General features: G+C 47.4%; 1 protein-coding gene across 1 annotated transcript in view; it reads right to left on the bottom strand.

Annotated features, from left to right (window-relative positions):
- CSMD1 (CUB and Sushi multiple domains 1) overlaps positions 1–16,489 on the bottom strand; it is a 1,869,137-nt gene that overhangs the window by 314,521 nt on the left and 1,538,127 nt on the right. Inside the window, exons 22-23 of the mRNA XM_049095299.1 lie at positions 7,429–7,598; positions 2,875–3,031 (exon numbers count right to left, since the gene is read on the bottom strand). Coding sequence (XP_048951256.1) covers positions 2,875–3,031; positions 7,429–7,598 — 327 coding nt within the window. The remainder of the gene's footprint in view (positions 1–2,874; positions 3,032–7,428; positions 7,599–16,489) is intronic.

Below are 16,489 nucleotides of genomic sequence, written 5' to 3'. Positions count from 1 at the left end.
GGCACCGTGGACGCACTCGGGACGACGGCCGCGGGGAGCCCCGGGGAGCAGGTGAGGGGTGGGAAGGGGGCACGGCATACCAGAGGGGCCCCCAACGTGTCAGTAGGACACTGGACTCTCTCAACTGCCCCTTGGGACAATACAGGGGAAGTGAGAGTTCCGGAAACAGTAGAGGAACGCCCCTCCTGACAAGGAATCCGGCCACCTGACGTTCCAGAAGGCGAGCACGTGCTCCTGGCTAACTCTGGCACAACCAGGGGTAGAGGAGCTCATCGGTCAGGAATTACTCCAGTTGGAAATAGTCCGTGTGCAAACAGGAAGCGGAGACAAGGGTGACATCGGATGGAAAGTGGAAGCTCAGCCTGGCATGTTTTCTTTTAAAGATTTTTTTTTTTTTTTATGACAGAGAGAGAGAGAGAGAGAGAGGCAGAGACACAGGCAGAGGGAGAAGCAGGCTCCATGCACCGGGAGCCCAACGTGGGACTCGATCCCGGGTCTCCAGGATCGTGCCCTGGGCCAAAGGCAGGCACCAAACCGCTGCGCCACCCAGGGATCCCCCCTGGCATGTTTTCTATGAAGCAGCCGTGGAAGGGTCACGTCGAGCTTAATTACCTCCAGGCTTTGGGTGGTGTCGGGGCTGGGGTGTAGACAGGTGCACAGAGGGATGGGCTGGGATGAGGCTGGGTGTGGACAGACACACGGAGAGATGAGGATGGGGCTGGGCCTGGGTGTGGACAGACACACGGAGGGATGGGGCTGGGCCTGGGGTGTGGACACACACCCAGAGGGATGGGGAAACACACAGCTCAGTGCTTTCTTCTCTTGGCCCCAAACCCTAATAAGCAGCCCAGTTTGTCAGAGACGCCACAGCAACAACAGGATCAGAGGGACACGCCAGGAGGGCCTGGAACGTCCCCTTAGTTATAATAAACTTAAGAGAGTTTATTGTAAAGAGTTTTCTCAAGTGTTCATGGTCCTCAGCTCTAAGGTGAGTAGCGTAGGTAGGAAGCAGGGATGAAAACGTCCAAGGGATAAAAGCAAACTAGGACACACGGAGGGAGAAGTCACCTAGAGGAAAGGAGGGCGCGACAGTGTACATCTTATCTGAAAGCGGAGAGAACCTAAGAATTCGTTGAGGCTCTTTTCAGAGTGAAATACTGAAAACTGGAATTCTAGTAATGAAAAATTATAATTTACGAATTGATTTTACGATGCCGCTGCTACTAATGTGTTTTGCATTAGTTACAATTAGTTATAACAGAACTAATACATTCGCTGTGTACTGAATCTTGTAAATTATTTTCGTGAAAATGAAAAATAGGTTTCCTTTTCTTTTTTTTTTTACTTATTTATTCATGAGAAACCCAGAGAGAGACCCAGGCAGAGGGAGAAGCAGGCTCATGCAGGGAGCCTGATGTGGGACTCGATCCCTGGACCCGAGGTCACACCCTGGGCCGAAGGCAATTGCTCAACCACAGAGCCCCCCAGGTGTCCCCAAAATAGGTTTTCGCATGATGTCAGCTACTGTACTTCTATTTTTGCCCAAGGTCTTAGAGTCTTTCACCTGTAATTTGGCCCACCAAGGGGGATTTGAGGCAATTAATCTTCCTTTGATGCACCTGGATTCACTCAGTGTCTGGGATAATTATGATCATTTCCAGGCTTTCATTTGCTTATCTCTCAAATAAAGAAATCAATCTTGAGGATCACTAATATGCTTTCATGCTAGAAAAAAAAATTCCAGAATTTTATGTGTTTTGTCATGGCATCTGGTGTTATAGATATTTTTAAACATTAGATAGTACAGGATTGGACAGTCTTGTACAACTTTATGCATTTTAGTTCATTGATTTCCTCATTTTAATTAGTTACTGTACCAGGTAGCTGCATGTTTTTCTTTACCTGTCTGGAACTAAAAAAATGTTGGAAATGGCACTGATCATATCCCACGTTTCTCTTTTTCAAAGCACAGTCTCTTTCTCCCCTTATTTTGTATCTTTCTTTGTCTTCTTCACATTCATCTCTTAAAAAAATATATTTTCTACATTGATTTATATTACTGGGGGGGGGGGCTATAGGACCCTGCTTATAACTGTGGGTCTGTAAAAAATAAATAAATAAATAAAAATTAAAATTAAAAAACTGTGGGTCTGTGATCACAGCCTGGCTCCAGCAGCTCACACACCTGCTACCTTTAGCAGGTATGGAATTATTTGTGTTTAGGACATCCCTGGTGCTAAGAAGGAGCCTACTACACGGGGTGTTTGATATTATGACATAATAGGTATATGTGACTATTCTACACATGCAATTCATGTTCTATGATATACAGATTCTAAAATATCTGTATCTATAGATATAATAGTAAGGTATTGATGCAGGGTAGGCATTCAAAGACTATTCCTCTTATTACATCACATTCATTTTAAGTCTTTCATATACACATATTCGAGTCTCTGTCAACGTGCACCAAATCATCATCGGTATTTTTTACGCCCAGAAGCCCTTAAATGCCATGATCTTTTCTTTTCAGGTACAGCCATTATCTTATGAAAATATTAATACTTCCTCCAGGAAAATAAATTTCAAACTATCACTTCTGGCAACACGACTAAATTAAGAATGTAACAGCAATCCAAAACACAGGAGAGAGATCAGAAAGGGGAAAAAAATCAATATTTAAAATTCATCAGCTACGTGGAAAAGAAGAAGAAGAAGAAGGAGAAGAAGAAGAAGGAGAAGAAGAAGAAGAAGAAGAAGAAGAAGAAGAAGAAGAAGAAGAAGAAGAAGAAGAAGAAGAAGAAGAAGAAAAGAACTAATAGACGCATCCCGAGAAAATTTAAAAAATGAAACGCCACGGCGTGTGCTACTTACTAGTGTAGGTGAGCTGGAAGCCCTGGTCGGTGTCAGACCCGTTGGTGTTGAACTCGAGCCACAGGTGATTGGAGGTGCTGTTTAGGACCAGACCCATCAGCTCATTCTTGGTGAAGGCCCCCAACGGACGCGAAGAGCTGTCCCTTCCATCGTACACCTGAGGACAAGTCAAGCGTCAGTCCCCCTGCTACTTAATTCCATTTGTATTCTGTGAGCAATTTTCACAAGGAATTCAAACCCTCAAAGATGTGACCGTGCGGCCTACTTGGAAAGCGTGTGCCGCCCCGTGAGGGCTGAATGCACGGCGTGGCTGAGCAGGTGCTCCCTCCACCGTCCAGGTTCGAGACTAGAGATCTCCTCTGCGGTCGGGTCGCCCTACTCAGCGCGTCGAGCGTCCTTCCCGTGGTCACTTAGACTTAAACAAATATGTATTTGCATTTCTGAGTTTCAGTATTCACCTTTGTCTCCCTCGCTCAGAATCCACTTGCCGGAGTTGAAGGGACGCGTCCTGCCTTGGCCGGGACGTCGTCTGCAAACTATGGTGCAAGTAAGCGGACATCCCATCCCTCCCCCCGCTCCCTCCTCTGACTGTGTCAGAAGACAAGACAGGATGTGGACATATCTTGTCGCATTTTGCAGCTCTTTGGGCCTGAGGTGACTTTAGTCTTGAGTTGGTCGTAATAAGAGAGTCCCATCATGTAATAATGTCAGGGGCATGCATTGTCTTGCTCTAAAACACGCTGCACTTGACTTTACCTGCCTAGGTGGCTGTAGAGCACGGGGGTCTATAACAAATATTTGGAAGGCAGGCAGGCAGGCAGGCAGGCTGCTTTTGTGCAGGCACAAGGGGTAAGGGGGCATTCGGGGCTGTGTCCCCGGGTTTCACCGAGGCAGACCACCCCGGCCTGGGTGAGTGCCAATCCCACTTCGTCAGTGGGGACTGTGGCCCAGGTCAGCGCATGGGCGTGTGGGATGGCACGCGGGATGCTTTCCTGCTTCCGCCCGGAGAGACCGTGTTTGCCTTCAGGGAGGATTCAGTGCCGGGGCTGCTGGACACTCATCAAGGACAGGATGCGCAGGGGGGGTGGCTAATCCATTTGCCTCTTTGAACTACTGCAATGGCTCATGGAGGGACCACATGGGTCTGTAAGAGATGCGTGGACGACAGGGCAGAGTGAACATGCATTATATTGGAAAACATCCAGATGTTCTTGATTAAAAAAAAAAAAAAAAGATCTTAACTAAATAAAGGGCACCTAAGTCCTCAGTAGGCTCCTCCAATGTCTGCTTATTTCCCCACTATTTTCCTTCTCATGCGGATTGATTCTTACTTTTCTTCTCTCGCCTCTCTTCTAATAAATGTATAGACCATATACCTGGTTCAACAGACTTGCACACACACACACACACACACACGCACATATATACAATCCTAAAAGATGAAAACATATTTAGAAATATCAATTTCACAGATCATTATTTTATTTATCTCCAATCAGAGCCTCTGCTGGCAGAGTGGAATCAAACGATCTGCCATTCCTCCAGCAACTGGGGACTGCTGGAAAAAATCATCACTTGGCTTAATACGTGGATTCGTCAGACGTGGTGAGGTCCGTGACACCCAGACTGTGATGAATTGTAAACCCAGAGGAATCTGGCTCAAAAAGGGAAATCTCCAGGCCCTCCCAGAAAGGTCTTGTTTCACTCCGTATACCACGCGATTCTCAGTAAGTCACAGAAACCCAAGGACTGGAGGAGCATGCAAGCAAGTAAGCACTCATGTGAGCTCAGTCCTTGGAGTTCTGCAGAAGTGTCCGTCCTCACCTCCCCGGGCCTGGACTGGGAGATTCCCACAGATTAGAAGGATCATCGGGACAGCATCCAGCTCCCGGTACCCTCCAGGCCACAACCGCTGAAAATGTGTCCTTGCTCTACCGAATTCCAGGCTTCTCCCGGCCAGTAACTCAGCCGTGTCCGTCTGCATCACCAGCAATGAGCGCGGTGATGGAGAAGTCACCTGCCACAGGGAGCACCCTTTTGTCAGCTCCCTCAAGTTGAAAATGTGGCTTCCAGTTTTGCAGGGATCACCAGTGACAACCCAATGGTACTGTACGTCCAGAAGACTTGATTTTTAATTGCAGTTACATCAGGAACAAGCCACACTAGCTCAGCACAACCCCTGGCACCTAGGTGCCCGCATCTACGTGCTGCTGGAATCAGTGTTCCATTTAGGTGGGAGAAAAATGCTCCTTGAGTCCCAGGTTAATAAGACGCTCTAAGTATTTACATCACAAACGCTGCTCAGGGTTTGGCATTTAATCAGTGCTACAGGCTCAGGCTGGAAGAGCCTCCTTAGCAGATGACCACACATCAGGGGACCTCACGCGGAGTCCTGGGGCGAGGCGGCTGCAGGTCCTGGGGGAGTCCTTCACCGTTTGAAAGAATCTACACCCCAAATATTCAAAATCAACTGCTCTTTCCATTGCATATTCCTTTCCTGACATTTTCATTCAAGCTATCCTTCTCTTACGTGATTTTTTTTTCCCCATATGAAGAAGAAGACACCGTGTTTTTGGGCATGAAAATATGTCTATAAAACTTTGGTCTTTTTTACTGGATCATACTATGTGCGAAGGAGCAATGGGAATAGCATGTAGAGCTAAAATATAAGGTAACCCCCCCTGAAATGTTTTGAACACTGAGATATTTATTAGTGACCTTGCAAAACACGTAGGCATTTCAGATGATTGGCAGCTTCCCTGCAATTAAATGGAGTAAGCAAGGTTTTTTGTTTCTGCTTTTTGTTATAATCAACATCTTTAAACTGCAGTAATCACGGATGAACGTCATTCGCTTCCTTCCACGGCGATGATATTTACCCGCGTACGTTGCTGCGGTGTCTCTAATCGCTCACCTGCACCAAGGAGACCTAATTGTTACCTCAAAGTTTTCTCCAAAGGCTTACTGACTTCTAAATTTGAGGTTTTCAAAGAGCTTGGAAAATGCTTACTTACAAGGCGAGTTTAATTTTTTTTTTTTTTTTTTTTAGACAAGTGAGAATGTACTAGTTTCCTGCCTGAAAATCACTTCTTAATTACAGAGCTTCGTGATGTCAGCATGAGCTTTGGAAAGACAATTACGATAAAAGAATGACTAGAATAAAGCTACTCAACAATGACATTGACATAGCCGAGCCGGGACGTAGGGGGGAGTAAGGCCCTCTAGGTTTCCAGCACCTCTTGAGCGTCCGCGTGCGGCTAACGAGGGCAGGTGGGGTCCTGGAGGGACCCCTCTTTAACCACTGTGCAAATGGGTGACAAATGGAGGGCACTGGTGTTTCCCTTTCGGCTGGTTCTTTGCATCTTTTCCTATGCTCGCCGCTTACCGTGGGTGGACTCAACCAAATCTGAGATGTGTCGGCATGTGGGTCCATGCAGGGGTGAACATGACTGGGAAACCCTAGACCTTCACAAAGGAACGAGAAGAGAGACGTGCCTCTCTCCTGCCACAAACTGGCTGTGCGACCTGGACCAGGAGCTCCCTCCTCACTGGGCCGAGCAGGGCGGCGTCAGTCCGGTGCCCTCCATGCATGTCCTCGCTCTACAAATGTGCCCTCGCTGCCCCCTGACCCTACAAGGGTGCTGGTTTTCTCAAAGAGTTATCGGAGAGGTGGGAACTATACCAGAAGCTTTAGGAGCTATGGGGGCGTTTCCAGGTAGAGCTGGAATTTATAGATCAAGACCTCAATGTCCCTGCATCCAGTCCTCCTGCCCTTTTTCCTGGGGTCCATCTATAATGTGGGGGGTTTGCCGGGTCCTCCTCCGCAGAGCACTTCCCTGAGGCTCTGGTAACTTGTATCATATAATGCACAGAGCTCTTGCTCCTGGTCCCATTCCAAGCACATCCCTGAGTCCTGTGAACATGGTGTAGACTCATCCACTAAAAATATGTCTCACCCTGGTGTGACTTCTCCATATGAACCCTGCCTTGCGGTCTGGGGATAGGGGCTGAGCTCCCTTCCACTGTCACATCAAAATCCTTGTAGCCGTGGATATTGCGACCACATGAGGATATTGTGACATATCCTCCTCTCATCCATTTTCAACCCGACACGTGGAAAGGGGACCAAAGGGAGCTGACTATAGAAAGTGTCGATTCGGGGGCCCCGCCAGCGCTCGTAATGACGACTCTGTGCTAGGCACGATCCTAGACACGTCTGTCAACAGAAGGTGTATAATCTAAACCTCAGAACATCCTCCAAAGATAGGCATCATCACAGGTTTTTACGAATAAGGAAGAGAAAGCTCAAATATTAAATGATGTGTTGAAGATACATAACGAGCAAACATCAGACCCGGGATTGCAGACTCGGACAGATCAAGACCACACCGGTGACACTCAGCACCTTCACACACCAACTGGACAAACTGGAGAAACTCGGTCTGTCCAAAGATGCATGAACATGCGTACACGTCTCTGTGTGTATAGCTGGGCAGGTGTTTAATGGGTTCCTTGAGAAGAAGAGATGGCGTCACATTCAAGAATATTTTTTACCTTTAGGACGTCTCCTTCAAACAGCTGGAAGCTTCGCGCCCTGAGGTGGATCCCCTTGCCAGCTTCCGTTTCTATTTTATAGATACACTCATGGTTATTGTCATAATTTGATGGGAAATTTGGAGACAGCAACGTTCCTTCATTTCCTTTGACACTTGCTCCACATTCAGCTAAAATAAACAGGACATTAAAAAAGAGAGAATTCAAAAATGGAATTACTGATCTTAATACATAAAACCCCTATAATCGTGACACCCCTTTCCTCCCTCAATGTATGTTTGTAATTAATATATTGCTTTTATAGATTCGTGATTCTTTTGTTTAATTCTTTTTAATTTTTTTTTCTTTTTTACTGTTTACCAACTGATCGGGACATATCCTCCACTCACCCGTTTTCAAGATTTCTTGTTTATTTTCATAGAACACCTCTTACTCCATGGAAGCAGCGTGCTGTCCCACAGAGATCTTGAATAAAACCGCTGCGCCCCGGAGCTCGTTGGCAGTTACGCGCTTCCCTCCCCTCACCTCATTTCTACCTTGTGAAACATCCCCACCAACTCCAGGGTGATGAAGGAATTTCCTTCAACTCCTACTTTGTGGCATCAACCCGACGCGTGGAAAGGGGACCTAAAGGGAGCTGCCCTCTGCAGCCGTCCTGCCTCAGGGCCCTGGGCCTGCCTGCATTAGGTCTCAGGGCCAAGGAGCACTCGGTGGAGGGGAGTGTCGGCTCCTTCCCACCTTCCCCCAGGAAAGCAGCCGGTCATTCATGGATGGATCTGAATTTGCATGAAAACACCTTTAATCACGGTAAAAAATAAAAATACTGCTGTCTACATTGTCAACTCAGAGCAAGTCACTCAACCTCCCAGCTCACCTGCAAGGTGAACGCTTCAGCTGAAAGACCCCAGCCTTGAAATCCAATCAGTCCCAAGTGGTCATCAAAGGCTAGAGACACCGTGTGCATGTGTGTGTGCATGTGCGTGTGCATGTGCGTGAGGCAGAAGAACTCCATGGGACTCTGCACCAAATAATTTATTGGCCACATTATGTGCCAAGTGCATGATTTGTAGAAATTCAACAAAATGAGTATGAGTATGGGCAGGCCGGGAAGTGGAGTCCGTGAGGTGCACACACATAGGGGGGTGAGGAGGGGAGCGAGAGGGGCTCACGTTAATTTTGTGGGTGTTCTGTACCGTGGCAGGCATCTGCACACGTGCATTTTCATGACTGATTTTCTCTGACGTGTCCATTCTCCTCCAACAATGAATAAAATCAGCTGCACCTCCAGCCGTGATTCCCTTGCCTACTCGCCGGAAGGAAAGTGCTAGAGAGTTTTAAGATCAGGTCGTGCTGGTTTGTGCACTTGGATGTCACGATGGTCCCCACATAGAAGGGCTGGGAGGAAATCAGGGAGGAAGACACGGGAGGATCTGGGCTCACGGGAAGGCAGGCTTGCTGGGCAGTGGGGAGGAAGTGCCGAGAAACATGCGCAGCGAGCGGGTGACCCGACAAAATGCCAATGGGCTTTCATATTTTTTTTGAACTATAGACATATTTATATTATTTATATTTATATATGTGATGATATACGTGTTTGATTACCATAGTCTTTTAAAACATTTTTTAAGAGAAGAATAAATTATGGGGAGAAAGGCAAGGGATGGATATCCCATGCTGGATGTCTGGGTGGTCTTTGAACAGCAGACAGTCTTGTTTTTTTGTGTTTCGTGTTCTGTAAGCAGGCTCCATGCCCGGTGTGGAGAGCAATACGGGGCTTGAGCTCACAACTGTGAGATCAAGACCAGAGCCAAGATCAAGAGTGAAACGCTTTACCTACTGAGCCACCCAGGCGCCCTGAGGACGCATGACTTTACATGCTAAACTCAACAAGCGTTTTAGGTAAGCGATCCCCTTGGGAAATGGTAATAATCCATGGGCCTTGTATATTTTTTGCCTTTTTTATTTCTTTCTTAAAGGAATAGGATTTTTTTTCTAACAGAAAAAACAAAATAAGCGGAAGGAACATCAAAACAGCAAAGTAGAGGATCCTCCCCCCTTGGTTATTGTGTGGATGGGATGGGGGGGGTGGAGTTCAAACTGGTTCAAGATTTCAGACTTAAAACCAATTTAAAAAAGAAGCTCAAGTGAATTATGATAATAATTGGAATATAAAACCTAGTCACAAATATCAGGAATTTTAACTTAAAATTGAATTTGACAGTGATCAATAAAATGAACCATGCAAAAATCAAATTTAAGTCCTTTTATCCATTACTTTTTAAGTTTAAAAAAAAAAAAAAAGCCTTGCAGTGGAAGATGTAAAAAATACTGAGATAGTGGCAAATAGATTATGTTTAGCCTAAGAAAACATTTGAGGAATTATTTATATGGCTATGATGAGTGGTTGTGTGTATTTGGGTTTATCCTATATCCGAATATATCACGTCCGTTAGGTGACTATGTGCCTTGCACGTCCACCGTAAATGCAGGCGGTCCTGAGTCAAACCTCCCGAGAGGTGGGCTGGAGGTGAAGGGGTTAATGAGGGTCCCGGCCCCCGTCTGGTCACCATCTGGTCATCAGGAGAGGCCGTGGTCTTCCTTCCTGACTGAAGGAGGTCAGGAGGACGGAGGGAGGGTTGGAAGGCATAAGGGCAATTAATTGAACACAGTGGTGAGCCTTGAACCCAACGCGTGTAGTAAAAGCTTTGGCATTGTCAGGAATCCATGGAGAGACGCCGGAAAAGCTGCAGGGTGCGTCCGGGGGGCTCCACGAGGAGAGCCAGGCCACGGGGATGAGCTCCGCTGGCTTTCACCTCCCCCTTCCCAAGGGCAGGGATGCTCCGGCATCCCCGGGCACCCTCTGTGTGGGGCTCTGCACCTGTGGGGAGCGGCTCGCCTTCTCTTGTCCTCACGGAGGTTGGAATTCCTCTCTTTGGTCTTCACATCACTACGTTTCTACTCTTTTCTTCCCCTCCACGGATTTGCCACACACAGAATCATCCAGACTCGGTTACAGGCATCATCGCTCGAAGGTGACAATCTATCCTGACAAGGCTGATGCCTGAACTGTGGCCATCGTATCATGTCCCATACGCTGTGGTGAGCTCTTCACACACGGGGCCTCATGCAATCCTCACGGTAACCTTGTCGAATAGGTTCATCGGCCGCGTTTTACAGGCGAGGAAACTGAAACAGAATAGTCTGGAAACCACGTGCTTCCGCCACGGTCACGCAGCTAGTACAGAGCAATTACTGATCTGATCTGAGCCCTCCATACTCAGGAGTGGACCTGTGCCCTTTGCTCATCCTCACTACTGATGAAAACATATCGTGGTTAATAATCCGTAGTATTATTAATTATGAACAACGATGAACCCAAGATAGTATGGGTTTGCGCTTATAGATGGAAAAATACTTGTAAGGACTTTTACTTGGAACGGGGTCATCAATTATGTGGAGATATTTGTTTTCATATTAGCATGTAAGACATTAACCATATACTTATTTCTCATAATGGGAGGACTAGAATGAAGATTTGGATGTTTGGATACACGAGGAGGGAAAAAAAATACTCTTAAACCTAAAGATGCAATTTTACCAATCTTTAAGGGAGCTCCACGCCCAGCATGGAGCCCAGGGTGGGGCTCAAACTCAGGACCCTGAGATCAAGAGTCAGACACTCAACCAACTGAGCCACTCAGGTGCCCTGTTACACATCTTTTTATCAGGATCTGGATCTTGGGATTTTGCTTTAAGGCAGATATGTAAGTGGTGCTCGTGAAGTGCACTGTTTGGAAATAATAAATGCGAGCAATTGCTTGGCCTTTTGTAACCGGTAACGCTTTGTAGACAAGCAAGTTCATTGCTTCAGCTTCCAGCAAGATGACACGGACGCGACCGACCACCTCACTCCTGCATGTCACTTCATCCACACCCCTTCCAAATAAAATCGCACTCGTGTCAGAACAACCGCTTCCCATCCCGAGACGCAAGTAAAACCCCTAACTAAATATCCAACAAAAATTTATTTATTTAATATATCCCTAACACTCAGTCTAAAGAAACACGGCCGATTCGTCACATGTGCAAGGACAGGCTTTCGTTTTTCCGGAGTAGTTTGGTGCAGCACTTAAAGACGGCCTTGCATATGAAGTTTTCTCCAAAAGTATGGAATTGCCAGTAAAGTTTACAAAATTGGTATCAATATTTTTAAGAAATCTACTTCAATACAATGTTTTACCTTGTATGTTTGCCTACTATGCACTATTTTCTATGGATTTGTGTTACTTTATAGTCTTCAAAGACTTTGAAGCTGATTATCACGAAATTATTTTCTTTTCCTCTTCAAATCATGACTTTCACATCTTTCCTCAAGTTTAAACGGTCCTGTACGTTTGGGCTGACACTACTGCAGGGAACACGTGTCGTTCTTGCTGTTGTTTTCTGACTTTGTGTCAAGACCAACACGAAAATATGACATCAGGAAGGTGGGACGTGATGTGCTGCTCTATCTGGAGAGCCTGGGTCCGCCACTAGGCTCGGTGCCGTAGCTGCGTTGGCAACAGCAAGGTCTGGTGAGAGACACGGTTAGGGGACGCGGACACTCTGGGTGTGGGGCCCACAGGCTGTTATGGGGTCAGCGGAGAGCACTGCGGGGAATTGGGCTGCGAACAGACTTGGCCAAAGGCGGGGAAGGTGGGGGCTTCACTGGGCCAAGGTGTGAGGTCCCTAAGGGTCTGGAGCACGCAGGTGTCCTGACAAAGGGTGTTTGCAGAAGAGGAAATGGCCTAAGAGAAAGCAATGATTCTTTTTATTTATTTATTTTTGAATCTTGGAGATTCTAAAAGAAAACAGGGTGCAATAGCGTGAAGGTGGATTTGTACAGCAAGTTCTAGAATTCCTGGAAATTCCAAGTAAGTAATGGCAGAGCAACTAAAACGTAGTGACACTCTTGCCACTAAACCGCACCCACCCCCCGCCAAGACATCATCCCATGGGAATTAATTAAAGAACATCAGACACGAACAGTAAAAGCCAGCATTCAAAAACTACGAAATTTAAGTCGTCGGAATTCCAAAAACTTCTTTGAACTTGACTGAAAATATCTGTGATAAATCTCCATTACCAGAGCAATTAAATGTATCGGTTTTAAGTTCTTTCAATAATCCATTTAAAATTACTTTAAGATGAATGGATATAATTTTCCTTAAGATGAATCATTTATTCTTTTTGTGAAGAACCTTCTGAAAATGTAATTAAAATCGGATTGTCATTTAGGGTATCGTCATGGAAATGAACTAATTAAAATTAAATTAGCATAAGAAAGGAGACAATTGATCCACCATAAATTCTTCTGTCAAAAGGATGTACCTGGGAAGCCAACCCTATGCGGCTCAGGCTACCCTACCCAACTCCCCAAACGGGGGGCTGGCAGGTACTGTGCCCCCAGTGGCTCAGGGGGCTGCACCCCGAGGGCAGGTACGCATCCTAGGCTGGACTCGGGTTCCCTTGGTGACAGGTGTCCTCTAAGGCGGACTGAGGGCGCACGGTGGCTCAGGCTACGGGGCCTCCTAACCAAGGGGCGGCATGTGAAGGTGCTTGCTGGGGGGTACTCAAGAGCTGTGGAAATTGCAGTGGGGCCTTGAGAACATCTGAAACCCTGCGTTGATTATGTCACGTTAATGAGCGCATGCGTATTTGCTTTGAGGACCAAGGATATCGGAAGTAGCTCGACTACAAAAGGGAGACAGAAAACCGACTTCCTTTCTACAGCAAACCAAGAATATTTCGGTTCCTAAAACAAAAGCAAATCAGAAAATGGCCTCAGTATACATCCGTGTGTGTACGACCCTGTGTATGCAGTCCACACAGTTTGTGCAGCCTGTAGATGTGCGGACTCTGTTCTATATGTGTATAGAGAGAGCCTATATTATTTAAAATGCGTCGTCTTATTTTTACTCACAAAGAATATATCAGAATTGCATAAAGTGCTGATCCTCTTTTTAGTCTATTATCCTACGAACCTCTATTTCCTTAATTTAATGCTATTATTGAGCAAACTTTTAAGACTAGATTCAGTTTTTAACTTCGCTTTAAAATTTTAAGCCAAGACTTATAGAAATAAATAGAATCAATGGACGGCTTGGCCTAGGAAAACAATGTTCAGATAGGATTGGTCAAAAGATTGAAAGTTAAGTTCATCAAAATACAAGAAGCTATAATGTGGTACTATGCCTCTCTGAAATATTTTTGATCCATTTTTCAATTGTGGCTAATACTGTTGACTTTAAAAAAATATTTTATTTATTTTTTTCACAAGAGACACAGAGGGAGAGGCAGAGACTCAGGCAGAGGGGGAAGCAGGCTCCCTGCGGGGAACCTGATGTGGGACTCGATCAGGGACCCCGGGGTCATGACCTGAGTCAAAGGCAGGTGCTCAACTGCTGAGCCCCCCAGGTGTCCCCGTTGACTTTTCCCTCATTGTATTCTGTCCAAGGACACTATATTTTGTCCAACAAATAGAATTAATGCAAAGATTCAACAACAAGATAACTCTTGCTTTCTTTGATTTTTTAAAAATTCTCTCAGCAGATACTATCTGGTAATTAATCTGATGTACAACTAGAGGCTTAGCACACTGTGCCTGGGAGAGTTTTCTGTTCAAAAATCTGTGCTCATCAGTGCAATATTAGATTAGATAATTCTAGTGGCTACTCATTTGACTCATGTCTCCTTTCCCCTGCCCGTTTTTTTTTTCCCCAACAAGATGTCACAAAATATCTCAAAAATCATAAAATACATAATTTTCCTCATTATTCGACACCTATGTAGATGGGCCCCTAAATATCCTAAGACAACGAGAAACGTCCTTGCTAGGGATTGGACGGGAATAGGCAGGTGACGCGTGTGGGACGATCAGAGGCAACCAGGTATTGCACAGACGCTCCTGGGAAAGCCGTTTCTCTGGGCTGCAAGATGCTGGCGTTGCAGGACTGTCTGCTGCCATGAGAGCCTGCCCCGAGGACGCCTCCTGGGAGAGCAGGGAGCTGCCCAGGGCGACCCAAGGACACGGAGCCTGCGGATAAAGGCAGCACCCGGGCTGACAGATGACAGGGCCTCGGTTACAAAGTCAAGTCCTTGATCAAACCTCACCTGAGTCTGTCCCGGTTTATGTTTACTCGAATCGCCTACAAACCTCCATTTTTACGTAAACCAGTTGGGTATCTTTTTAACTTGTAAAAAAAATTAATAAATTGAATGATACACATATAATGTAATGCAAAATGTGGCACTGAAGGCGTGCACATCCCGTTACACACTACAGAGTGCATGATGATATTATTTCCAGGACCCAAAGTAAATAATTGGAAATAGCCCTAAAAATAATACATACGAACAGGAAGATCATTTCTCTTTAATTTTCGAGTGAATTGACGAAGAGAAAAGTAGCTCTTAATTTCAGTGTTCACTAGAAATTGTATTTCAGATGAGACGTTTATTAGGGAAAACCAAAACCACATGCTCGTAATTCAGCTGAAATTCTTCCAAAGTCACCTGTGATCTCTGGAATGGATTTGCAACTTTTAGGCTGTGGATCGGTCACTCTTAATTTTGTCATTTTAAAAGAAGAAATGCAGGCACAGAATCAAAGTGTTAAGATCGAGAGAGAAGCTTCAGAGGGAAGTAATCTTTGTTTGACCAGCACCTATCGGATAAGCAAAGAGCTAGATTTCGGGGCTCAGGTGGCCCCAGGGCAAACAGGGTCAGCCTCATGGGAGCCCAGAACATGGAGGAACATTAATGGAGTAGAGCTGTCACGACGGAGGGTCTGGTGGGTGATGGGGGGAGACAGCTCCCAGGTGAGAGGGTGATGGGGTGGGGGCTGACAGGTGAGAGGGTGACGGGGAAGGGACAGCTCCCAGGTGAGAGGGTGATGGGGGTGACAGGGAAGGGACAGCTCACATGTGAGAGGGTGACGGGGAAGGGACAGCTCCCAGGTGAGAGGGTGATGGGGCAGGGACAGCTGACAGGTGAGAGGGTGACGGGGAGGGGTCAGCTGACAGGTGAGAGGGTGACAGGGAAGGGACAGCTGACAGGTGAGAGCGTGACGGGGAGGGGACAGCTCCCAGGTGAGAGGGTGACGAGGAAGGGACAGCTCTCAGGTGAGAGGTCACAGGGCAGAGACAGCCTGACCTGAGAGCCTGACCTGTGGCAGGTGAGGGAGCAGGATGGGCAGACACCCGAGGGTGGGCCCGATGGTGACCTTGGGCGCAGGCTTCCTGGTCCGTGCCTCAGGACCGGAGGGTCGTGCAGGGATCCACAGGGTCCCCCAAGGTAATGGGGCTCAGGCCCTGCCGCATGTTACGGGGCACCTGGGGGTCCCCTAGGAGGGGCCGTTGTGGGGCCTGTGGGGCCCCGATCCCTCTGGGCTCCGTGTAGGACCCAGGAGCTCCCGGGCTGGGTGCACGTCGTGGGTGGGGGATCCGGACCCCAGGACCCGGCAGGATCCCAGCATCTCCACACCCACAGCCCATCCCCCACGGAGCCCGCGAGGAAAGGACCACAGGTGGCGCCCGCGGGGGAAATGCCACCGTGACTAGCACCTCCGCGCAGGGCTCTTTGCGGTCAGACGGGCTGGAAGGAAATGCGGGAAACTCGGGGCTGAGAACAGAGGCCACACGTGGAAGGGCTCGGCCCGGCGCCCTCGCGGGACCTGCACCTGTCACGGTGATGTCTGCAGGTGTCCTCGTCTGCACGGCGCATGTGACGGCGACGCCGCTCAGCTCATTGGTTCCTGGGAATCAGTGGAGTCGGCACCTGCGGGCTCAGGGCGGCGCAGGGCTCCGCGGACACTAACGTGGGTTCTTCTTCCGTATCCTGGGCGGCGTGTAAGAGCTCGGGTCACCGAGGAACGGGGTGAGGACAGCGCACCCCTGTTCCGCAGGCTCGCAGGGGTGTAGCAGTTGCAGTCCGTGGGCCACAAAGCGTTGGCTTCCCTGGCTCGGGACCTCCTCCCAGCCCTTAAAGTGCCTCGGGGTCATCGCTGACTTGGGGACCGCGG

This window comes from Canis lupus, chromosome 16 (assembly GCF_003254725.2).
Source record: "Canis lupus dingo isolate Sandy chromosome 16, ASM325472v2, whole genome shotgun sequence".
In the NCBI taxonomy this organism is placed as follows: domain Eukaryota; kingdom Metazoa; phylum Chordata; class Mammalia; order Carnivora; family Canidae; genus Canis; species Canis lupus.
This window is presented reverse-complemented; position numbering and strand designations above follow the sequence as displayed.